General features: G+C 39.8%; 1 protein-coding gene across 1 annotated transcript in view; it reads left to right on the top strand.

Annotated features, from left to right (window-relative positions):
* PTER (phosphotriesterase related) overlaps positions 1-25,597 on the top strand; it is a 62,528-nt gene that overhangs the window by 33,983 nt on the left and 2,948 nt on the right. Inside the window, exons 2-4 of the mRNA XM_079777001.1 lie at positions 609-1,079; positions 2,396-2,661; positions 20,946-21,086. Of these exons, the coding sequence (XP_079633127.1) occupies positions 648-1,079; positions 2,396-2,661; positions 20,946-21,086 (839 nt within the window). The 5' untranslated portion in view covers positions 609-647. The remainder of the gene's footprint in view (positions 1-608; positions 1,080-2,395; positions 2,662-20,945; positions 21,087-25,597) is intronic.

Raw genomic sequence — 25,597 nt, 5'->3', positions numbered from 1 at the left:
TTGTCTTTTGGGGAATAATCTGTAAAATCATTAAGATCAGATATTTTGTCTTATTCCTCTTTCTAGCTTCAATTTCTGGCACATGGTGGACCTTCAACAAAAGTTTGTTCCTTTGGACAGTAAATGAATAATGGAATCACCAGTAGCCCCAGTATATTTAATTTAGCTGGAAAATGACAAATGAAACAGTTCTGATGCATGATGGCTGGTTTTGATATGTTATTGATTATAAAGGTTTTCAAATGGAGATTATTGTTGCATTATCCAGGGAAGCATAGCTATGACTAATGAGATAAAATTAAGCAAAAGAAAAATATGAATTGAATATCAAGAAATGTTTCCAGTAATGAGGCTGGGATTTAATCAGGCAGAGGAGTCCCAGTGGAAGTGGTCGGGACATTTACCACCATGCGTGTCACTGAGCGCTGCAGTGAGCTCCCGCAATTTACAGGGACAGACCCGGACTGCGGCAGGATGATAAGTGAGATCGTATTTCTAGTTTCACTGATTCTTTCTTACATGAGTTATACATTCACAGCCTCCCATCCCCTATGGAAAGAATTTATGTATGTGTTAAATTTTCTGATTATAGTTTCCTTTTTTTCCAGAAAATACTCATTTTAGAGCATCTCTGAGTACCCTCAGAAATGTCTTCTTTAAGTGGCAAAGTCCAAACTGTTTTGGGACTCCTGGAGCCAAGCAAACTGGGCCGCACCCTTACCCATGAGCATTTGACAATGACCTTTGACTGCTGTTACTACCCACCTCCTCCACCTCACGAAGCTATCTCTAAGGAACCTATTATGATGAAAAATTTGTTTTGGATTCGGAAAAACCCTTATTCCCATAAAGAAAATCTTCAGTTGAATCAGGAGACGGAAGCCATCAAAGAAGAATTGTTGTATTTTAAAGCCAGCGGCGGAGGGGCCCTGGTGGAGAACACGACCACAGGGATTTGCCGGGACGTGCAGACTTTGAAGTGGCTCGCAGAGGAGACTGGTGTCCACATCGTAGCAGGCGCTGGGTTTTATGTGGATGCGACTCACTCTTCAGAGACCAGAGCCATGTCCGTGGAGCAGGTAGGAAGCCCTAAGTTCTTCGACAATATTTGCATAGACATTCCGAATAGCCAGAATTCAGATGTTGGATTATCTCCACATGCAATCTACATTTGGAAATGTCATTGGCTCACAGGTAGCTGAGCATTCTACAGAAATTTGCTAGATAGCAAGGACATCTTCCAAGTGAGACCCAAATGAGAAACATTTCATTCCATTAAAGAAAAGGCATCGAGGAAGGAGATCTTAATGCACTGGTCACTGCGAAACCCAACGTGTTAATACTTAGATCCGTGTATACTGCACCACTGCTCAGTGGTGGCGTCCCGTCTGTTTGTAAACCTCAGTTTTTCATGATAAGCTTCAGTTATGCAACCTCAATTTTGTTGCTGGGTTTTATAATAACCAGCCATAAAAATTCACTGTAGGGTGAAAGTTGGCAGGAGAGACTTGGCACATTTGTGAATATGTTTCCTTCTCCTTTTATACAACAGGAGGGGCGGAAGAAAATCCATTCCCCTGTTGTTGTCATAAGCTCTTAAGCAAGAATGGGTGGAAGAAACTAAATCTTTCAGGGACAAAAAGAACAAATAATCAGCAAAACTTTGGGGCATGTGTGTGTGCTGTCTTTCTAGACATCCATGTATGTGTTTATACATATATGTATATATTTATCTGTATCTCCCATTGCCTGCTTGACAGGCTTAGCATGTCAGTTGCAGTTTTTACAAAGCCTCAGTTAATCTTTAAAATACTTTGTATTTCAAATCTTTATCTGCATTACTTTCCAATCAAGCCTTTCCCTTTTTATATATTTACATTATTTGAGGACTATCTTGAAGTCAACTATTACACAGTCTTCCAACTAGTCTTAGCAGTAACTGTAGATCTGACCCCCAAAAAATGTAATATTAGTATTGTGTGCTGTGAATTTTCTATGGTGTATAGGGTAAAAGAATGCACAAATAAGGGGAATTAAAGAATTACTTGACACAGTTGATGTAGATCCAAGGGTAGTCTTTTTATGTCTAATGTTTCTCTGGTTAAATTATTGATTTTTTTCTCATCTGAATATACTTTCATTAAGTCATATTTTTCCCCTATAGCTCCTAAAGCTATACATTTCTTGCTAAACAGTCACAGTAAGATATTACTGAATCTTTGATTTAGAATTACTTGTTGAATTTGGCCAGCAAAATGCCTACTATTAATTGAATGAACGATGGATACATTTTTGAAGAATGAATAACTAAATGAATAAATTTAACATAGTGTGGCAATACTCTGTTGAGAAGTTTCACAATCTATAAAGTATTTTCTTTCCCACCCTTCCTTAGCTCACTGATGTCCTCATTAATGAAATTCTCCACGGAGCAGATGGCACCAGCATCAAGTGCGGTGTTATTGGAGAAATTGGTTGCTCCTGGCCTCTGACTGAGAGCGAAAGGAAGGTACTTCACGCAACTGCTCATGCCCAGTCTCAGCTTGGCTGTCCTGTTATCATTCATCCTGGAAAGAATCCAAGCGCACCCTTTCAGATTATCCGAATATTACAAGAAGTAGGTATGGACATCTCCAAAACAGTTATGTCGCATCTTGATAGGTAAGCAAATTATGTACAAACTAGAGGTCCAATGCACGAAATTCGTGCAAGGGGCTCAGCCCTCACAGCCCTGGCTGCCTCGGCTGGCCCTCATAGCCCCTCGCAGCCCCGGCCGGCCCTCACAGCCCCAGCTTCGTCCGGAAGGTCATCTGGAATGTTGTCCAGACAGTCGGCTGTTCAGTCTAATTAGCATATTAGCTCTTTATTATATAGGATTAGTGCAAACCTCCAGATGATTATGGATGATTAGATGTGTAGGGGGCAGCAAAGTAGCTGACTATATAAGCAGATGTTGGCTGGAGTTAATCTTATGAATAAGCCTAACAATGTTGCAAAGGCTACACATTAGCCTTTAGATTGAATTGATTAAGGAATTAACACTGTATAAGTGTATTAATACATTACAGTTACTTGTAAATTGGGTACATCTTGGTTATGAGGATGTGTTTTTCATTATTTCTGGAAAGCCTCAGCCTTTGTCTCTTCAAATATTGCTTCATCCACATTTTCTTTATATTTGCATCATAAACTCCAACTTGATATATAGGATCTAATTACCTGTCCTCCATGTCTCTTAACATCTTCTCCATATTTCCACTTATTTTCATCTTTGAACTATAATTTCTTCAATTCTATCTTTCTATTTATACTTCTCTCTCCAGTGAAAGTGATCTGTTGTTTAGACTATCAATTTGCTTTATAATACTAAGAACTATAGTTTTTCTTTTCAAATCTGCTTGGTTAATTTTGACACATGTTTTCAACTCAAGTGTTAAAAAATATGCATACAATGCTTACCTTATAATTAATAAACCTAATTTCTATTTTCTTTTTTACTCTAACTTTTCAGTTTGTTAATTTTTCTGGTTCTTGTTCATGTGAGGTTATTTCTTTGTATTTAAAAAATGTTTTGTTGTCTTTAGATTCCTTGAAAATTATTATGAGTCTTGGGTTGAGTAGTGCCCCCTGTTTTTTGTTTTGTTTTGTTTGTTTCTCATAGGTAGTTAGGGGGCACTACTAACCTTGTATACTTTAATTATTTTTTTTTCATTATTGTTTAAAGTATTACATATAGTACTACATATGTCTCCTTTTTCTCCATTGACCTCTCCCCTGCTACCCCTACCCCCCAGCATATGCCTTCACCCCATAGTGTCTGTGTCCCTTGGTTATGCTTATATGCATGCATACAAGTCCTTTGGTTGATCTCTTACCTCCCCGTCCCCTGCCTTCCCTCTGAAGTTTGAGGTCTGTTCAATGCTTCTCTGCCTCTGGATCTATTTTTGTTCATAAGTTTATGTTGTTCACTATATTCCACAAATGAGTGAGATCATGTGATAAGTATCTTTCTTTGACTTATTTCACTTAGCATAATGCTCTCCAGGTCCATCCATGCTGTTGCAAATGGTTAGAGTTCTTTCTTTTTTATAGCAGTGTAGTATTCCATTGTGTAGATGTACCACTGTCTTTTAATCCACTCATCTGATGGGCATTTAGGCTGTTTCCAAATCTTAGCTAGGGTGAATTGTGCTGCTATGAACATAAGGGTGCATATGTCCTTTCTGATTGGTGTTTCTGGTTTCTTCGGAGATATTCCTAGAAGTGGGATTACTGGGTCAAACTTTAAACTAAATTTTTAAAAAATTGTATAACTTGTGGTAAAATACACATAATATAAAGTTTAGCATCTTAAACATTTTAAAATATGTTGTTTTTTTATTTTAGAGAGAGAGATAGGGAAAGGGAGAGATAGAAACCTCAATGAGAGAGAAACATCAACATGGACCCACTGCCTCTGGCACGCCCTTTGGTGGGGATAGAGCCCGCAACCCGGGCATGTGCCCTGACCAGAAATGGAACCAGTGACCTCTTCAAGCATCGGGCAATGCTCAACCACTGAGCAACACCAGCCAGGCGCCATCTTAAACATTTTGAAGCATGAAGTTCAGTAGTGTTAAGTACATTCACATTATTATGCAACCAATCTCCAGAATTCTTTTTATCTTGCAAACTGAAACTATATACTCATTAAACAAGTCCCCATTCCCTCTACCCCAGGTCCATGGCAACCACCTGTCTCTCTCTATGAATTTGACTGCTCTAGTTACCTTATATCAGTACAGTAAAATAATACAGTATTTGTCTTTTTGTGACTTTGAAAACTAAACTTCTGATTTGAAGGGTTTAGAGCCACACAGATGCTATGAATTCTGGCCCCTAGATTCAGTGAGTGCAGGCTTGTGGTTGTAGATTCTCAGAGGAGACTTTTTCTCAACCTGCCTCCCTTTCACCAGAAGACAAGGCTAAAATGACATACTCTCCAAAGACTCCCTCTGTGGGCCAGTTTTTAACTCGTCCATCCCCATGGGCGTTGTTTTTGGATGAGAGGAATGCTGCCTGTATGTGCTGGCTGAGGCTGTCTCCAGTTTATCTCCTGCCCCTTCCGGCCCTGGCTCTCTATCATGGGCCCGTTAGGATCCCCCAGGATGATGATAGTTTTGGGGTTCCCCTTACTGTTCATTTTTCCTGCTCTCTTGTTTCTGCACCCTGAGCAAGTCCTTTATTTTCCCACCATCTGAACCAAGCATTTAAAAATATGTTTTTCCTCCCTTTCATTGTATTCAGTATTTTACTTGTACTATCCTGGAAGGTTTTCTGTGAATGTTTAGTCTGCCAGACTGCCTGAAACTGCTTCACAATGATTATTATGGAAGAAGCTTTCTAGCGCTGTTTATAGTTAGACTTATAGGTAAGTTAGAAAATTATGCTTGACACTAATAGAAAATAAGGTTCCATTGGAAATTGTGAAACAATCTTAACTCCTAGCATAGTAGAACTTCCTTGTACATAGAATCAAACCATATACCTACAGCTGCTCTGTGTCACTGAGCTCCAATCCTCACTGGTTTTTACAGTCCGTAGTTCTTACTGCCCCTACGGGCTCATAAAAATCAATATAAAAACATTATATATGTATACTCCTTGTTCATTAAATCAAAACGTATATATACATATACATATATGTATATGCACATTTATATGTATTTTCTTTTAAACAATAAAGCTACACTGGCTGCCATTTCAATGCCTCCCTCCAGAATGGCTCAGGATGGGATGGAGAAATTGATCTGAAATCAGACAAATTCTGAGCATCCTAGAAAATCCTGAGGCCATTTCTAGAACAGCCACTGCTTCTGTGTCTATATTAGGGAATTTTCAGGTTCCAGTGCCTGACAAACACACACACACACACACACACACACACATACAGACACACACACACACACACACACACACACACACACATATATATATATATATATATATATATATATATATATATATATATATATAGATGAACATTTCAGTGGAGAGGCAACCAGGGGAAATGGCTTTAGAAAAAGTAGTGCATTTGGAAGAACAAATTGAATAAAGTAACAGAAAAAAAAATAATCAGGGAGGCAGATGCAGGCACCTTTAGCTCTTTGATGTGACTATTCCCAGCAAGACCGTGGCCAAGCTGAGGTCTGACTAGGTCAGCCTTTCACAGACTCTCTGAGGTCTGCTGGGCAGCACACACAATCTGATCTTCACTGAAAGGGCAAGGGCGTGTATAATGGGGACAAACCACAAAAGGGCATGTATTGCATGCAACAAAATGCACAGACAACACACAAAAAGAAAAGCATCCTGAAAACAAGGCCTCCAGGGGGAAAAAGAAACAAAACACACACCCAGAAAATTGTTTTGTTTCTCCCACCATGTTTTCTCAGGCATAAAGGAGAAGGTTCTGAACCCACAGGCTGTTGTGATTGCGACGTAACAAGTCCAGGCGCTAGCTAGACCTGTGGCCCCTTTAGAACACTGGGCTTTCCAGCAGGACTTTCAGCTTTGACTGCCTGTAAAATCATTCATTTATCCCCTTTCAGGTAGGATTTCTGACATTTAAAAATACGCAATAAAATATTCCAGGACGTCCACATCGCATTGAAGCAATTAAATGTTTTTGAAAATATATAGATCTTCACTAGCATTCATGCATAAGGCATTTCACCTTAAAATACATGCGAGCCTGCACACGCACACGCACGCACGCGCGCACACACACACACACACACACCAGCAGCAACAACGGACTGCTGTATGCCTGGCCAAAAGGAGCTTTTGGGACCTTGAGAGGGAAGAGTTAATGAATGGCCATCACTTTAGGACACCTCTGAACCACACTGTAGTCATGTGACTGTTTGTGACCTGCTTAAGGTCATTTACCTGGAGATAACAGCCTGACAAGATAAATCTGCTTCTGGGTCTGGGCCCTCCCCTAGCCATCTGTTCTCTTTAGGAAAGATGGGCCTCTGGAAGTGCCCATGGACGGCTGTGAATGTAACCCTAGGGAAACTCAGAGGGGGCTGCCCTTGACAGTCACAGCCACCCAAAGTCAACATTTATCGGAAAATAACACCAGCATTTCTATTCCTGTTTGGGCTTTTCGTCCACAAAGACTTTATGCCTTTTAATCATTTACTATAATTCTACTACCTGTTAAAACTTGAGTCACATTTCCAGGTGGCATGTAATCACAGCACTGCCTCTGTCCCTGGTCTAACAAGCTATATGTGACCAAGGAAGACACCCCACAGAGAGTCTTTTTGTGATTCATCTCCAAGGAAGTTTTATCCTTAATGTGCTAGAGAGTAGTTGTAGGTATTTTTATCTCAGCATAGTTCTTTCATTACCCAGGAAAGTTGGGTAAAGCAACATGACTAGAAGGTATTTGGGTACTATTTACCAATTTCATTTTTTTCTTTCTTTCTTTTTTTTTCTTTATTGATTAAGGTATTACATATGTGTCCTTATCCCCCCATTACCCCCTCACCCTCCCACTCATGCCCTCACCCCCCCTGGTGTCTGTGTCCATTGGTTAGGCTTATATGAATGCATACAAGTCCTTTGATCTCTCCCCCTTACCCCCACCCTCCCCTACCTTCCCTCTGAGGTTTGACGGTCTGATCGACTCTTCTCTGTCTCTGGACCTGTTTTTGTTCATCAGTTTATGTTGTTCATTATATTCCACAAATGAGTGAGATCATGTGATATTTATCTTTCTCTGACTGGCTTATTTCACTTAGCATAATGCTCTCCAGTTCCATCCATGCTATAGCAAATGGTAAGAATTCCTTCTTTTTTATAGCAGCATGGTATTCCATTGTGTAGGTGTACCACAGTTTTTTAATCCACTCATCTGCTGATGGGCACTTAGGCTGTTTCCAAATCTCAGCTATTGTGAACTGTACTGCTATGAACATAGGGGTGCATGTATCATTTTGAGCTCTGGGGAAGGCACCAAATAGGTGGTATGCCTGACTCTTTTTTCTACTTGGTTCCCTACTTAACAAACCAAAGGGTCCTGATGGAAATCCAGGGCCTAGACTTTGAGGAGGAACACAATGATAATTAAGTTCAGGAAAATACCACATCTTCTGTCTTTGACAATTACTCCCTGTGGAAGGTTGAAGTATTTGACCCAAAGGTTTCTGACAGAGGCGCAGGGAAGACACAGACCATGTGCTAACAACACATTTTATTCTCTTTAACCCTAATTATCTATGCAAATCTACCCAGCACTTTAACAAATAAAACTTTGAAACATTTTTTCATGCTCTTAATTAGATGGAGTAGAATATTCCTTCCTTCCTTCCTTCCTTCCTTCCTTCCTTCCTTCCTTCCTTCCTTCCTTCTGTCCTTCCTTCTTTCCTTCCTTTCCTCCTTCCCTCCTCTCTCCTTCCTTCTTTCCTTCCTTCTTCTCACAAATATTCATTGAATTCCTAATTACCATAAACTAGACACTGGGAGGTAGCAGGGAGCAAGACCCATTCTCTGCCTTCAACATTTTTTATTTAATTATGGTGATGGTGACTCTTAACCTCAAGGTTATCTTTGAAAAGCCACAAAAAATGACTATCTGGTATCCTTGGAACTGTATACTTTAAATTTTTATGAATACTAGTGAAATAATATTATTCAAAAACAAATATTTGACAAACTTGAGCAAAACATCTTTATACTGTATATCTAAATAGTATGGTAGCACTTAAAAAACACACTATAAGAATGTTATGCACATGAAATGGTATAAAGATTTAGAATCCTGTGTGTACAGTGCTGTATTTCTTAACAGTTTATTTTTAGGATTGGGTATATGTACACATTATGTGCACAATGTATAGCATGCAGTGAAGGAAGTGAGTGTGCATTGTATAGTATGTACATTGTACATACTAAGTACAGTAAAGACAACTTATCTACTCATATTGGCTCAGATCTAACCATAGAATGAGAAATTAACTCAGGCAATAATGCAGAGAGAGAGGGACCTGAAAAGCAAGTGAATTTTTTTCAAAGAAAGTATTTACTAATACCACTTCTCCTTTCCCATTTACCAATGTCCACTGGCGTTTCATCTGCTATTACTATGGCAGACGATAGGAAAATATAAAAAATAGAGGTCTTATATGGCATGGCTACTTGTATATGTACTTGGGTATGATATGACTAAATTTCACATAAAAACCTACACTGGTTTGTAGAGTACTCACTGACATAGAAACACACACCTTGAATACATTTCAGGTTGAAATCACGTGATGACATCAGTAGCAGCTATGCTTTCGTTAATACAATGTCTAATCTATGCCTGCATGGGACAATAAGAAATAGGGGGTGCTGGGTCACGATGCACATTTCTATTTCTGACACCAGAACTTATTTGCTGTGTAACCTTGAGGTCACTTAATCCTCCCAATCTCTTGCTCATGTGTCAAAAGGGGTTAAGAAAAATTATCTTTAACCTTTTAAGTATGCAAATTTCCCCCATTATTGTTTATCTTGGACTTCCTTTCAAGACGACCTATTTAAAAAGAAAATCCAGAGAAATGTTTGAGAAACATAAATGTAGCAACACTTTGCAATGTACATAAAAGTGCCGAATAAAATGCAATGAACTTATGATTGTAATTGATATTTGTTGAATATTCCAAATTGCACTCTTTAACAGAGACATTTGGGCAGAGCAGTCCACTGTCAGGGCCAGCGCATCCACTGGTCATACATTCTCCCCAGTACATTACACCCATCAAACCCTTCCCTAGTAATTTTTTTTCTTCTAAAGCAGTTTTTTACAACTCTGACACCATTCCCATGAAATGTGACATTTTAACAAATAGGATTGCCATGTCTATGAGATTTATCTTCACTCTCCTCAATAGCATCATTCCTTGAACTGTGTATCGCCTTATATGAAAAACGCAGCCTTTTTTGTGCTATGTGGCAGCTGGAAAGTTCATATGGTTAAAAGCTCTTCCTAGGGTGTATAACCCACAAAATGTATTTTAAAATAAAGTTTTAATTACATTTCACAATTCAGAGCCAACTTGTAGTTTTAGTCTAATCCAGACATGGGTTTCTCTCCCATCTGTCCCTTTTGCTTAAGCCTGCACTTAAGTCATAATATTGAAAGTGTGACATCATTCCTTCCTATGATGTCATTAAACATCACTGTTTGGTATGGACCCAAGCAGTCAGAGAAATGAATAGTGTGGGGGAAACACGCTTGTTCAAATATAGGTAAAGGGAAATAAATACATGGCCATCTGAATTATTTTCCATTCCCAATTATTCTCTAATATTGAAAAGACTGTTCCATGAAAGTAATGCCTTGACACAAAAAGAATTCTATGAAAAAGAAGACTGAATGTTTAAAATGCCAACATAAATGGGAATTAAACTAGTGATAATGTGAATGGACATTCTAAATGAGGGTATGAAGTTTGTGTGAAGCCAAGTTTCTTTGAAGTAACACATTTTACTTTCTAACCATAAATGATATTTAGGCCACCATTAAAAATGTATATCATTCTATTTAGTAGTTTCTATTTTGACAGTAAAATAAGTTAATTAAAATTTATCAATTAAGAATTTTTTCATATTTTATAATCAAGATGGAACTGCCATTAGCAGTATAAGAATATACATAAGTAGAGTTTTAGAATTCTATTAACATTTAATTTATTAGATTATAGTAATTTATATATTAATTTATTTTAGACATGATATAAACATTTTAAAATTCATTTTAGTTTATTACATGAATAGTTCTAGGTGCTTTTGAGTAGTTGTTGAAAAACTCATAAAATAACAAAGAATCCCACATAACACTATCTATACAAACATCCATGGGTTTTAAATTGAGGAATTCAGTGGGGAGAGGTGGTAAATAATTTTTATAATAATAAGTGATTCAACATTGTTTTTAAGAAATCAGTTATATATAAGCATCCATTTATTATTACATTTGTATGCCAGTTTAAAAATTATTTGGTCAAGTTCATAAATTTTAGCATTGAATGTATTCTGTGCTTCTACCTGTGTCAGGCCCTGAAGTAGTCTGGTCTCAAATAGAGCTGCCCTCCTGCTCACCTTCTAGGCCCAGGAATTCACAGATTGGCATGGCTGATGAATTACAAGGTCGCAGGGCAGTCTAGTGAAGTGCACTTGATAGGAGTAGGAATACCTGGGTTCTTGATCACTTAAAAGATTCTAGCTTTATTCTTGGTACCATTTAAGGACATCAATATCTAATCAACTCTCAAGACAGGCCCTTGATTCTTCTCCAGCGCTGTCACAATGGCGACAGTGCCTCATCGCTTACTCTTTCTCTTGCTTGTCCTCGTCTGATTAATGACATTATTCACTCAGATGTCAGCTTAGATTCCTCCCTCCCTCCCCTGGATCCACATGTGATCAGACCTCTCTACCTCTCTAAGATCTCAGAGTATCGTCCCTCCTATCCATCCTCTGTTGTTAATTCATGTCCTTGTTTGTCACCTAAACTGTTGTAATAGTCTCCAAATAGGAATCCTTTCCTTAGCCTTGCTCCCTGATGTAGCCTCCACACTGCCACCACCATTTTGATGTGTTCAAATGCAAATCTGATGCTTTCCTCAGCCCTGACTTACAACTCTTTAATGGTTCCCCTTCACCTGCAGCACAATAGCCGAAGTCTTGGTCATCTGGTCCCCACCCATCCCTCCACGTCATTTCCCATTATCTCTAGAACAGATAGGGAATTTGGGCTAAAGCTACACTGACCATGACCTTGAGTGTGCCCTACTGATTATCCTCATATGCTTCTCACACAAGCTAGTCCCTGATCTGGGTATACCCCATTCTTCCTATCGACTTGGTAGAATCCTTCTTCAAAATGAAGCTCAGGAGAGGTTTTCTTCTTTGCAAAGCTTTTCCTGAACAAACCAAGCAGTGTTAGCTATCTCCTTTTTTGTGCCAGCCCAGTTCCTAGTAGTACTTTTGCTCTTACACTCAGTATGGTCTGCAAAGCTATTATTTGTTTCCATGTCTCTTTTCCCTAGTAGACTCTGAACTTCTTGAAGGATGGGACTGTGTGTTATTTGTCTTTGTTTTCCTAGCTCATGTCTCATAGTAAGTAGATGATCAACAATTTCTTACTAGATGGATAAATGGATGGATGCTTCTTTTCTTATGTACTTTAACTCTGATAATTACATCCTTATCTTCAAGAATAACAAGTTTGTGTTTTTTGCTTGTTTTGCCTCTCAACAGTTTTCTTCTGTTATTGTCCATCCCTCACCCAACACCTTAACCCCACCAACTTTTATCTGAATAGTCTTCTTTAAAACTCAACTCAAATGAGTTACTCCTTTAATTATTCTTTTATAATACTTTGTACTTATTTGCATAATAAAAAGCTTTCAACACATTTAATTGTAATTAGTTTAAATATCTATCTCTTTCCTTAGACTTTAAGTTCCTTAAGACAGTGGCACACATTTCTTATTCATATCTGTAGTTCAGAGGCTAGCACAGGTAGGTGATAGTACAATCAGATATTTGGTGAATTAATTCATGAAGGTGTGCCTGAATGTATGAAATAAAGTAATATATTTGAAAGTTCTTTGAAACTGTAAAGCCCAAGGCAAATATTAGGCATTGCTATCATCTTGCTCACATTCATGAATCACATCCTTTCCTCTGCTCCTTAGGTCTTTGTGTCTAGATAGACCACAGGCCCTGGTCTAGATTATCACTTCACACAGACTTCCTGGCTTCCACTCAGAGTGCATTTGACATTAAACTAAACCCCTCAGCACTTGGATAAGATCTAGACTCTAAAGAGGTAATAAAAAGAGAATCAACTGTCCTGCCTTTTAGTCAACTTTATTTTTTAAAGTATATTTTTACCGATTTCAGTGAAGAGAGAGGGAGAGAGAGATAGAAACATCAACCATGAGAGAGAATCATTGATTAGCTGCCTCCTGCAACCCTCCTCACACACACACACCACTCAACCACTGAGCCACAACTGGCCGGGCAACTTTAAAACTCTAATAAATGATAGCCATATTCTGAAAACAAAGATAGGCAAATCACTTTAGATACCATTTTCTTAGTTAATGGCCATATATTTATCATAACTTAAACTTATGCCTGTTCCTTATATAAACAGAATTTGTTTATTAGTTGAAGAGCAAAAGTATAAAACATTCAACAGAAGAAATAATATAACATGAATGACAACAAAGATTTGATACAAAAATCTCATCTTCCTCCTGGAAAATCCCAGGATATTGTACAAATGACATTGCAATCACGTCATGCACCTTGGAGAAGGGACTTTGTCTAGTGTGAAATTAAGGAGCTCTTCTGCATCTTGCTATCACCTCACTGACTGATTAGGGCAAGAGGTGAAAAATACTTACCTTAAAGACTGGGGAAGATTGAAATAAGAAAGAATATAATTATTCATGGGTAGAGAATAGGGAATGAGAAGAAACTGGCTGAGGTTGACACCTACACTTATGTAAGAAGAGCTTGGAGATCCGTTATGTCTGGGAGGGGCAAGACCTCTGTTTAATCCTTATCTGAAAGACGTCAAGTAGAGTACATTTTCCCATGATACCATACTGACATCTGGGGTCAATCCTTTCTCCAAATGAAAAAAACAAAAACAAAAAAAACCTCACTTGCATAAATGCAACTTCAGTAGCACCTTGACAGTCCTGGGAAGTCATCCAACTGAGTGTCAATTTAATGTGGTTAAGTCACATTGTTAGACATTCATGATGTGGGATGCTCCCAGATGTCTCTGTGATGGCGTGGATTTCTCAATAGGTGAGAAGGAAGGGAGCTGCTGTGGATAGATGCTCTCATCACAGAAAGGGAAGCATGATCTAACAGCATGGCTTATGAAGACAAACGCAATCTGGATTCATTCACAACTCCTCAACTTTTCTGAGACTTAGTTTCCTTATCTATAAGTTGGGGATAACCATACCTTCCTCATACAGTGTTTGTAAAAATTAAATGAGATAGGGCTGCTAAATAACTGATCATGATTAAGTGTTTATTATTCTTGCTTCACCAAATTTTCCCATCCTACTCATCATTAACATCTAATACCAAATTCTATTTTTTTTTTCAGGACTTTCCTATGAAAAATATGCATAAGCACTAACACTATTTCCCCCATGGGTTTTACACTTCAGTAAGGAGAATTTCAATGAATTCATTTCTTAATTTCTACACACTAATGTTCAGTTATCCAGAGGGTGTCATATCATTACATGTCAATAAAAAAATAACATATATTTATGTATATGCACTTATATATTCTAGATTTTAAAAAATACTTTTACTGATTTTTAGAGAGAAGGGAAAAAAGAGAGAGAGAGAAAGAGAGAGAGAGAGAAAAACATCAATGTGAAAGCAGAATATGGATCAGCTGCCTCATGTATGCCCTCTACTGGGGATCAAGCCCACAACCCAGGCATGTGCCTTGACTGGGAATAGAACTGGCAACCTTTTGGAGCATGGGATTACGCCCAACAAAATGAGCCACACCAGCCAAGGCTATCCTACATTTTTTCATGACAGCAAATTTTCTGCCTCCTTTTTAACTACATTTTCCTAATGTCCAAAATACCAGCTTAAATGCTTCTCTTCTGAGGAAATCTTCTCCCCTACACATGACTATAAAAATTTTAAATGTTTTACCAAGGGACCATTTCCCTCAAAATCACACTCCTTTCTATATGCTGTTCTACAGGATAAGAATTCCCAGGGGTTACTCTTAAAACTTAACATGTGTAGATGAATTTTATTGAACATGTTTGTCTTCCTCTAGAAAACTATCTCTACCTGTGGTGATATTCTTCATAATATCTATAATATAAATAGCAATTATCTATAATAATAAAAGCATAATATGCAAATCAATCAAATGACCAAACAGCAGAATGACCGTCTGGATGACCTTCCGGATGACCATGCTATGACATGCACTGGCACCAGGCCAGCCAAGGCAGGTGCGATGCGATTGGTTGGGGGGCCCCACCATTGCCCCATGATTGCCTTGCAGAGGGAGGCCCAGGCCACCCAGCTGGTGGTGCTGTGGCAGGTGGGTGGAGCCTCCCTCTGAGGGGCGATCAATCTGGGGGCCCTGTGATCAATCACCCCACAGAGGGAGTCCCAGTCCACTGGCCAGTGATACTGTGGCGGGTGTGCTGGGCTGGCCAGCAAGGGAGCCCCAGGCCAGCCAAGTGATCGCACCCCATGCCTGTCACCCACAGAGGAAGGCGACGAGTGTTGGGGGGAGGGGGCAGTGCCACACAGATGGTAAGCAGTGGCAGCAGCAGGGGCAGGGCCAGCTGCTGGCAGCTGAGGGAAGGAAATCCCGGATAGGCCCTGATCACTTGCCAGGCCTAGGGACCCTACCCAAGGGGTCCCAGATTGCGAGAGGGTACAGGCTGGGCTGAGGGACACCCCCCCCCCAATGCATGAATTTTGTGCACTGGGCCTCTAGTCTATAAAAGCACAATATGCTAATTAGACCAGATGTCCTTCTGGACATCCTTCTGGAAGAAGCTATCGTGGGCGGGGGCCGAGGAAGAGGACCCCAGCTGCTGCACTGAGGCAGAGGCAGCCACTGCAGCGGCAGGCGGGGGCTGAGGCACAGGCAGCCGTGGCAGCAGTGGGGGTCAAGCCCCTTGCACGAATTTTGTGCATCAGGCCTCTAATATATGTATAATTGGCATCTGAAGATGTGGATACCTATATTCCCCACTCCTCTCTTAAATGAGGCTGTTGTAAGACCACATCTGAAGAGATCAGGTGGGGCCTCACGGGCCATCCCAGTTTTTTCTCTGATGGACATGGCAAGCCATTGGTGGGTTCTGAGCAGAGGAGAGACCTGATCTGACTTAGGTGTAGAGACAAACTTTGGTTGCTGTATCTGAATAGACTGCAGTAGAAATAATAGAGGTAGAAATAAGGAGAGCAGTGATACTCTACTGTAAAGATCCTGCAAGAGATGATGGTGATTCAGACCAGAAAGTAGCAGGGACATGGTGACCTGTCTGGATTCTGGTCATATTTTGAAAGTAGTTGAGCCAAAAGTCTATCCTAATGGATTAGATGTAGAGTATTAAAAAAAAAACAAGCAGCCCTAACGGGTTTGGCTCAGTGGATAGAGCATCGGCCTGCGAACTGAAGGGTCCCAGGTTCGATTCCGGTCAAGGGCATGTACCTTGGTTGCAGGCATATCCCCAGAGGGGGTTGTGCAGTAGGCAGCTGATCGATGTTTCTCTCTCATCGATGTTTCTAACTCTCTATCCCTCTCCCTTCCTCTCTGTAAAAAAACAATAAAATACATTTTTTTTAAAAACAACACAAAAGCCGACACCGGTTTGGCTCAGTGGATAGAGCGTCGGCCTGCGGACTCAAGGGTCCCAGGTTCGATTCCGGTCAAGGGCATGTACCTTGGTTGTGGGCACATCCCCAGTAGGGGGTGTGCAAGAGGCAGCTGATCGATGTTTCTCTCTCATCGATGTTTCTAACTCTCTATCCCTCTCTCTTCCTCTCTGTAAAAAATCAATAAAATATATTTAAAAAAAAAACACAAAAACAAGCAGTCAGGGTAATCATAAGATTTTTTGGCCTGAGCAACTGGATGGATGGAGTTACCATCCACTGAGATAGAAAAGCGTGTTAGAGCAGCTAGTTTAGGGTGGTAGACAAGGCATTTAGTCAGAGACATGTTAAACTTATCTATTGGACATCCACATGGACATAATAAGCAGGCAATTAGACATACAATTCTGGACTTTAGGAGAAAGATGGACCCTTAATATATGCCCCTTCATATTTGTAAAATGCTGAGAGCAATATCAGACTCCTAGTAAGAAAGTAAACTGTGGTCATGATTAATATAGTTCCTTCTCCTTTTTTGACCATGTCATTTGAATTGCCTGAAGTAACTGCAATGGTCAAATCCTGTTATAAGTAGTTACTCTCTGAACTTGCAATTAAGTATTGCCATAAAGCAATATTTTCTTACTTTGGGGGGTTATCACCCTCTTTAAAGTTAAATTCCCCATTTTTCAAGTGCAAATGAGGTTACTGTGGGGAGGGAATTAAATTTAAAAATAAAAATTAAAACATATGATGTACACAGACAATCAATGCAATTTTGGAAAATGTCCTTTGAGTACAGAATATTTAGCCATAGGAGAAGTAATATCGTAAGTATGATAGTTAAGAGAGTAGATTCTAGCTTTGAAATTAATTCATACTTCAGCATATCACCTTGAATATATAATATGTTAAGTCCCAGTTTCCTCATCTGTAAAGTTGAGACGTGAAAAAGATTGTGAAGGATATTGAATGAGATAATAAATACAAAGCACTTAGCACAATGCTAGACTCAGTACTTTCTTATAATTCCCAGCTATGATGATGATGATGATAATGGTGATGATGATGATGATGATGATGATGATCAGCAACTTTACTTTTTATTTACAAATGAATCTAAGACTAAAATTTTTTCTATGGCTTTTCATTTACTATGGACTTTTCATTGAATATATTCCTCAATATACTACTTAAAATTTAGAAAACTTACTCTCAAGACATTATTCCAGTAGAAGGAAAAAGGTATTAGGAATAGAAGTCAGAGTCTGATCCAACCTGTTATTGGCACTTCCATTCTCTTATTGACTCCAGCCTGCCCTCCCTGCCCTCACCCCAGTACCTTGCCCATATTGCTAATGAACAAACCGAATGAATTGACTCAAAAGGAAAAATACTAAACTTATCTCTTCCCCATTATGTTATTTTAATTGTGTATATTTTTGTGTGTAAGCATGGTTCTTTGGCGGGGGGTGGGGGGGAGAACAAAATGTTTACTATAGAAAAACACATATCCTTTTAGCCTGGTAATTTTGGAAGCAAAAGATGGTTTCCATAGTAAGAAGATGGAAAAGGAGTAGTATTAATAGAAGAAAGCACAGAACTAATGCACGTTTTAGAGTATGCCTAAAACAACACTGTGAACTCTAAGTTATACTAAATTGGTGAATAGGATAAATAGAAGCCAGCTCCAATGTGATTGCTCAGAATGAAAGTCAATAGTGAACTCCCAGAAAGCATCTCAGCACAGCAGAAACTCCTGCACTCGTGACACACTGAGGCTTAATTGGTCCTCCTATGGTTTGGACAAAAGGTTTGAAAATACTTCTGACCTCTTAGAAGAGATTTATAGACATATAATAGTGCTTTAATCCTTGCATCCTGGAGTTGCCAAAGTAAAAGTATATTAGAGTACATCCAATCCTAATGAGACAATGATTGTCTGATATCCCAACTCTTCTCCAGGCCAACCCTGGATCCCAGTCATTCTTTTTCTAGGCCCTTAATTACCTTTACACAATATCTAATGGGGTATATCCCCCCCCCCTTTTCACATTAGTTCTATATTCATTGTATTTTGCTGGAATTTCTTTTTCTTCTTATTTCTCTGTGTGTTTGAATTTCTACCATGTTTTTGGGGGCCTAACTTAATGCATCCTTTTTTACTTGTTATAATATAAATTTCTTAAGATCATTTACTCCTGCTCCAGACTACTCCTCTAATGGTTTATTGTACTTACCTTGCATTTTTTTTCTTTTCCATTCATTTCATAGTCTTGCAACAGAAACTAGTGATATTATTACTAAGTTCTCTATTGAATTAGAAGATACCCACAAAAATCACCCTAAAGTAATAAGTTGTATTTTAAAAGTAAGCACACAGAGCTTAAATATATATAGGAGTACTAATAGCCTGGTGCACGAAATTCGTGCATGGAGTGGGAGTTCCCTCAGCCTAGCCTGCACCCTCTCCAATCAGGGACCCCCTTGGGGGATGTCCCTGTGGGATCAGGTCTAAACCGGCATTTGGACATCCCTCTCACAATCTGGGACCGCTGACTCCTAATTGCTCACCTGCCTGCCTGCCTAATTGCCCCTAACTGCCCTCCCCTGCCAGCCTGATCTTACCCCCAACTGCCCTCCTCTGCCAGCCTGGTTGCCCCCAACTGTCCTCCCCTGCTGGCCTGATCTCACCCCCAATGGCCCTCCCCTGCCAGCCTGATCTCACCCCCAACTGCCATTCCCTGCCAGCCTGATCGCCCCTAACTGTCTCTGCCTGCCTGATCACCCCTAACTGCTCTTCCCTGCCAGCCTGATCTCTCCCCCAACTGCCCTCCCCTGTAGGCCTGATCTCGCTCCCAACTGCCCTCCTCTGCCAGCCAATTTGGTTCTGATTGGTCAGTTTCTATGCCAGTCAATGTCAAAAGCTCCGCCTCTTAGGCAGCCATTGGCTCCTCACAGTTCACCCAGATTTGGTTCTGATTGGTCGGTTTCTATGCCAGTCAGCATCTCTGGGCCTATCAATGGGGCCTGATCAGAAAGGCAGGGCTGATTAGCAGCCCTGGTGGAGGCTGGCCCAGCCCAGAGAGAAAGAGAGAGGCAAGTGCTGATCAACAGCTGCCACACAGGCTATGGATCAGACCCTGCTTCTCTCTTCAGGCCTCTCTTTGGGCCTGATTTACAGCCTCCTCAGCAGTCAGTGCTGGGTCACCACACCTGCAGCCACAGCAGTAGTGCTGGGTCACCACGGCAACCCAGCACTGACTGCAGGACTGACTTCCTGTTTGTGGAGCCTCCGGTCGTAACAGACCCAGGGTTTTTATATATTAGGATTGCACCTTTTATGGACATTTTAATGATATTCACGTAAGCTTTGAAATTAATTTTAGAACCAAGTAATGATCTTATCAAGAAGCTAATCCTCTTATTGTACCTTAGCTTCAGGTTTTCCCCAGATTAGTATCACTCACCTAATGCATGGCGCCTGGTGCCAAATTTCTTGCAATAGTTTCCACAATTCACAGCAGTCACTAAGGATTTTCAAACATCCTATATAATAAAAGGCTAATATGCAAATCGACCGAATGGTGGAACGACTGATCACTATGATGCACACTGACCACCAGGGGGCAGACGCTCAATGCAGGAGCTGCCCGCTGGTGATCAGTGCACTCCCACAGGGGGAGCGCTGCTCAGCCAGAAGCTGGGCTCACAGCTGGCAAGCGCAGTGGCAGTGGCGGGAGCCTTTCCCACCTCCATAGCAGCACTAAGGATGTCCAACTGCTGGCTTAGGCTGGCCCCCCGGGGAGCGGGCCTAAGTCATCAGTTGGACATCCCCCAAAGGCTCCCAGACTGCGAGAGGATGGAGTCCAGGCTGAAGGACCCCCGCCCCCGAGTGCATGAATTTCATGCACTAGGCTTCTAGTATATGGATAATATCCTGAAGACAATTCTATAGGAGAATTGCAAAATTGGTTTTGAGTAGCGCTGGCCACGTGGCTCAGTTTGTTGGAGCATCGCTCCATACACCAAAAAAAATTGTGGATTTGACCCCAGGTTGGCGAACATACAGGAGACAACCAATTGATGTTTCTCTCTCATGTCAATGTTTTTTTTGTGTGTGTTTTTTTTTCTCTCCCCCAACCCCCTTCATCTCTCTCTGGAATCAATAAAAACACATCCTCAGGTGAGGATTAAAAAATAATAAAATTAAATTAATTAAAAAACACACACAAAATTACATTTTTGAGTATTGGCAACATAATTAAAATGTCCACAGTTCCCCAGTACTTTAAAAGGGAAAATTCCCTTTTGAATGGGTAAATTCTCTTATTTCTGCTAATAAACTGAACTTACTATTTTATAGTCACTTCATAGAAGCCAATTCAAAAGTTCAGTTACTTAAACTATGTTCCAGAACATAATGCGCTTAAAACTTTTAATCTGTATATGTGGAAAATAGGCTCTTGATAATAACAATATGTCTGTCTTATTGTCTCTAGGACTATACTTGATAAGAAGGAACTACTGGAGTTTGCTCAACTTGGCTGTTACTTGGAATATGATCTCTTTGGTAATGAACTCCTCAATTACCAATTGAACCCGGATATTGACATGCCCGATGATAATAAAAGAATTAGAAGGTAAATATGATTAAATCTCTCATAGCATTTCTTTTAGATTTTCATATCTGGGTGGGTATTAGCAAAGATTCTGAAATCAGGAAGCAGGGAGAACCAGAGACTTGCAGAGAAAAATATCCCAATGCTGTTTCAGGGAGAAAAATCTCTATATATTATTGCAGAAGAAAATGAGTCATCTTAAGTAGGCAAAAAGCTTAACAGAGCCTTAGACAGTCAGTGCAGATGGGCAGCTGACAAGAAACACAGATAACACTCAACCCCTGCCATGACAATAAGAGAATAAAACATGTTTTCCTATTTTTATATCTCCTGAAGTAAGATATTTCTTTCCCAAGTTGAACACACTCAAGTCATAACCTCATACAATATATATTTTTAAATGCTTTATTAAAAGTAGTCACTAAAGAGTTGGCTGCAACTTAAATGTTATAAGTATGATATCTAAAGACTAAACATCATATAAAATATATAACATGCAGTGAAAGCAAAGAATGGTACAAGTGGAAAATTTTGAGAGTCAAGGATGAATGGCTACCTGGTTTATTGTAGTTATATAGTGATGTGAACAGTGAACACAGCAAGTTAGGAAACCTGAAAGAAGAGAAAGATTTGAGATTGATTTTTTACAGAGAGGAAGGGAGAGGGATAGAGAGTTAGAAACATCGATGAGAGAGAAACATTGATCAGCTGCCTCCTGCACACCCCCCACTGGGGATGCGCCCACAACCAAGGCACGTGCCCCCTACCGGAATCGAACCCGGGACCCTTCAGTCCACAGGCCAACGCTTTATCCACTGAGCCAAACCGGTTTCTGCTAGATTTGAGATTGAAAAGGATGACTTTTGTTTGGGAATATCTAAGTGTTGCTATGCAGAGGGGCCCTTAGATAAAAGTGTAAAGCTCAGGCTAGAAATTTGAACTGAGACATAAATATAGACTCATTGGATTGTATGCAATAGTTGGAAGTGTGGGGATGAATAAGATCACTCAGAGAAGAGAATGAGGACAGAGCCCTGGGGAACACACACATTTAAGGGATGGACTCAGGAACAGACACTCAAGGACAGTTGAGAAGTTTCCAAAGTGATGAGAATATCAGGAAAATATGTTATTACGGAAGTTGGTGGAGAGGAATGCTGAAAGCAGAAGGGCTTGAGCACGTGTAATAGGTGGCAGATACCAAGTGAGATAAAGACTAAAACGTATCCACTGGATTTCAGTCGGGAGGTTCTCATTTCACAAATAATAAGTGCAGTCTTGTTAGAAAAGGCTTGAGGAATAAGCAGGAGGTGAGGAAGAGAGAGAATGTAGGGGTTACTCTTTCAAGAAGCTTGGTACTAAAGGGAAGCAGATGTGTAGGGCTAAAGCTTGAAGACAAGACAGATCAAGGAAAGGTTTTGTTAGGAGTTGAACAATGTTGATGTAGCTGAGAGTGAGAGCAGAGAGACAGAGAGAGAGAATGAATCCAGGGAAGTAAGTAGTGCCTATTCTACAGGGTTGTTATAGAATGTATATGAAATAAAGTATACAACATTTTTAGCTGAGTGTCTGGAGCAGAATATGGAACTGTCAATTCATGTTCTTTTAAAAATCTGGAGAGAGAAGAGATACAGAGAAAGGCTCCTAAGGAGACAAATAGATGGGATCTGAGAGGCAAATAAAAAGTTGGTTAAAATGAGATATACTTTCTCCACTGAAATGAGGGGATGCAAGTAATGAGGTGAATACAAATAAATCTTGGCGGGAGGAACAGGAAACTGAGAACATATGGCCCCATATGGTCTCTAGTGTGCCCATGACAGTCATCTCCTGAGAAAGAAGGAGTGGATTCTGGGCAGAACCTTGGAAAAGAAGATGTAGGCTGGGGGTGAGAGGGATATGGCTAGGGACAAGATGTGTGTGAGACCCAGGTGAGACTAGTAATTATGACTGCATGACCGTATATTGGCACCAATGCACACATGATTTGGTGATTATTTTCCAAAAAAAAAAAATGTTTTGTAGTTTGGTAGTGGAACCAAAGAAGCTTTATGAGTAGAAGCAAAACGAACCAAAAAAAGTGAACAGTTAGAAAGATTGAGAGTTGGGATTCTATCTAAAAAATGGGAACAGGGAGGGGTTGAGAAGAGGGTCATAAGGTCCAACTTGAAGGAAAGAGAGAAACGGTAGATATATAGGAGGGGCAAATAACCAGGAGCTTTAATGAAGTGGGTGAATACATTTAGTAGAAAAGGGTGAGTGAAAAACTAGAAAGATGTAACTGGTGGTCAGAGTGGGAAACTGAAGATTCAGATTTCAGAGAGGAAGTAGTTCTCCATGATGACAAGGACCAGAATATGGTTCCAAGTGTAGAAAACTGGTTAGAATGGAAGTAAGCAAAACTGGAGTAGAGATGTGATGTCCAGAAACTGTGAGGTTCAAAGAACAATTGGGACAGGCTTAGCTTCTTTCCCCTGGGCAGTCAACCTTTCTATCTATACACCTTTCTGCTGTCCCCATGTATCAGCACTCTTCCTTGATGACCTCATTCAGAGTAAAATATGCTTCAAGTTTAGCATCACTAGAGAGAGCTAGTTGATCAAGGTTATACTAGTTACATAGAGGCTCAGCTCTGCAGAAGTGAACTGCTTGGATTCTCCTGAACAGTAAAGCTAGGTCTTTTTGTCTTTTTTTAATACTCAAGCTAGTTCTTTGATAAACAGATTTTATTGTTTCATTTTTGTTTATATTGTTTTAATGTTTTTAATTTACTGGCCCAGGAACATTATTCAATACTGGCAAACAGGTTTCCCTATGCCCTACTAGATTATGCCATACTCAGGTGAATATCCTCTGACATTTAAAATGGGGTGGCATGGTAGGTCTTTATCATCTTTCATGATTTCAAAACCATGATTTCCTGATGAATACCCTCAACACACATTTTACAAATCATCTGGGAAATAGGAAGTTAGCTCCTAGGACCTGCTTCCTTTTTGGCAGCGAGGTATATCTTTTGCACCCCTACGTCTTCCTTGAGGCTCCTAGACCTTCTGGAATAAGACAGGAGAGCTGCAGAGGGGGATCTATGAAGGAGATGTGGGGAAGGATGACCAACAGCTCCCCCACTATGCCTTCTTAGCATATTTAATATCCTTTCAAGCTATTAAATAAAAACAAGGACTTAATTTTGTCAACTTTTATTGTGTCAAATGTAAACTTTCTCAATGTATAAAATATATCAAAAATTATCTATGTGTGTATTGTGTTTATGTATCCCTATGTATATATGTATGTATGTATAGTTAATCTCTCTTAAGTTAAAACCATGCATTCAGTCACTGACTCAAGTAGAGCCCCAAGTAATGACTAAATGAACTGTTGGACTGTGTGTGCCCAAGTATCCTCATCCCCCACCTCTTGGGCACTTGTTTTTCATCATTCATTGGCAATATTTTATGAGCTCTGGTAGTTGTAAAGCGCTGAAATGCAAGAACAGAGAAGTATGCTTTTGCCTACCTCTGGTTTTCAGCACCAGAAATTCTGTGTCTAACACCTGTTTTCAATCTTCTGCTCCATTTCTCAAATCTTATTATATCTCTGCCTTTTCACACTTTGTAGTCTCTCTCTAATATTTGTTTTCAAAACACTAACTCATTTGTATTTCTATAATTACTGTGGGTTTTTTTTTTTTTTTGGTTTTTTTTTTGTCTTCTCATCTGTAGTGGTTCATTCCTCCTAGCGGCATCGCTAGAACTACTGTTCTTCCATACAGTGGCACAGCGTGAGAGATGATCTCATTTTAGGAATGACCAGGCAGTGTTCTTGATGGGATATAATTATGTTTCTAGAGCCATAACATTATCTCCCTCATGAGATAACTAGTCACCAGATTCTTGACTTAATGAGTTCTAAGGGTTCCCATTTTCAAATGAGTATCTTATCCATTGTGTTCTTTCCTTACTACTACACAATTCATTAAGTTTGTGTTGTTGACACAAGAGTATGACACAAGGCCTCTTACAGAATTTTGCTTATCCATATGATATGCCTCTGTAGTAATGAGATGCTACTTTTTTTCCTCAAAGAGACAGATGAAAAGTTGGGGAAAGCATACCCTAAAATTTCCTATAGTGTGATACTCCTTTTCAGTTGTGGATGGAGGATTGTCACACTAAGTTTCAGGATTACATATTGTTTCTGTCAAATCTTTCTTTTTCATAAATGATTGATAACTCCTTTAGATACTTCCCTTAAAGGGAGTTTTTCCAGAAGTAACTTCAGAACTTTTGGACATTACACAAATCTTAAAGAGGCAAAGAACTGTGGTGGCACAATTAGCATTCTGTGTACTTTAGGATACACTTGGGGTACACGTGATGACATGGGGTACATGTTATGTGAATACAGAGTCCTAGACAAAATATCCAAGTTGGCTCCTCTTTTCTGGCACTTGTATCCCTGTGACCTGCAAACACAAGACCTAATTTTCCATTGTAATTTATTTTTAAATGTATGTTTTCAGAGGGCAG

The sequence above is a fragment of the Cnephaeus nilssonii genome (assembly GCF_951640355.1).
Source record: "Cnephaeus nilssonii genome assembly, chromosome: 1".
Lineage (NCBI taxonomy): Eukaryota > Metazoa > Chordata > Mammalia > Chiroptera > Vespertilionidae > Cnephaeus > Cnephaeus nilssonii.
Note: the sequence above shows the minus strand (reverse complement) of the source record. Positions and strands in the feature narration are given on the sequence as shown.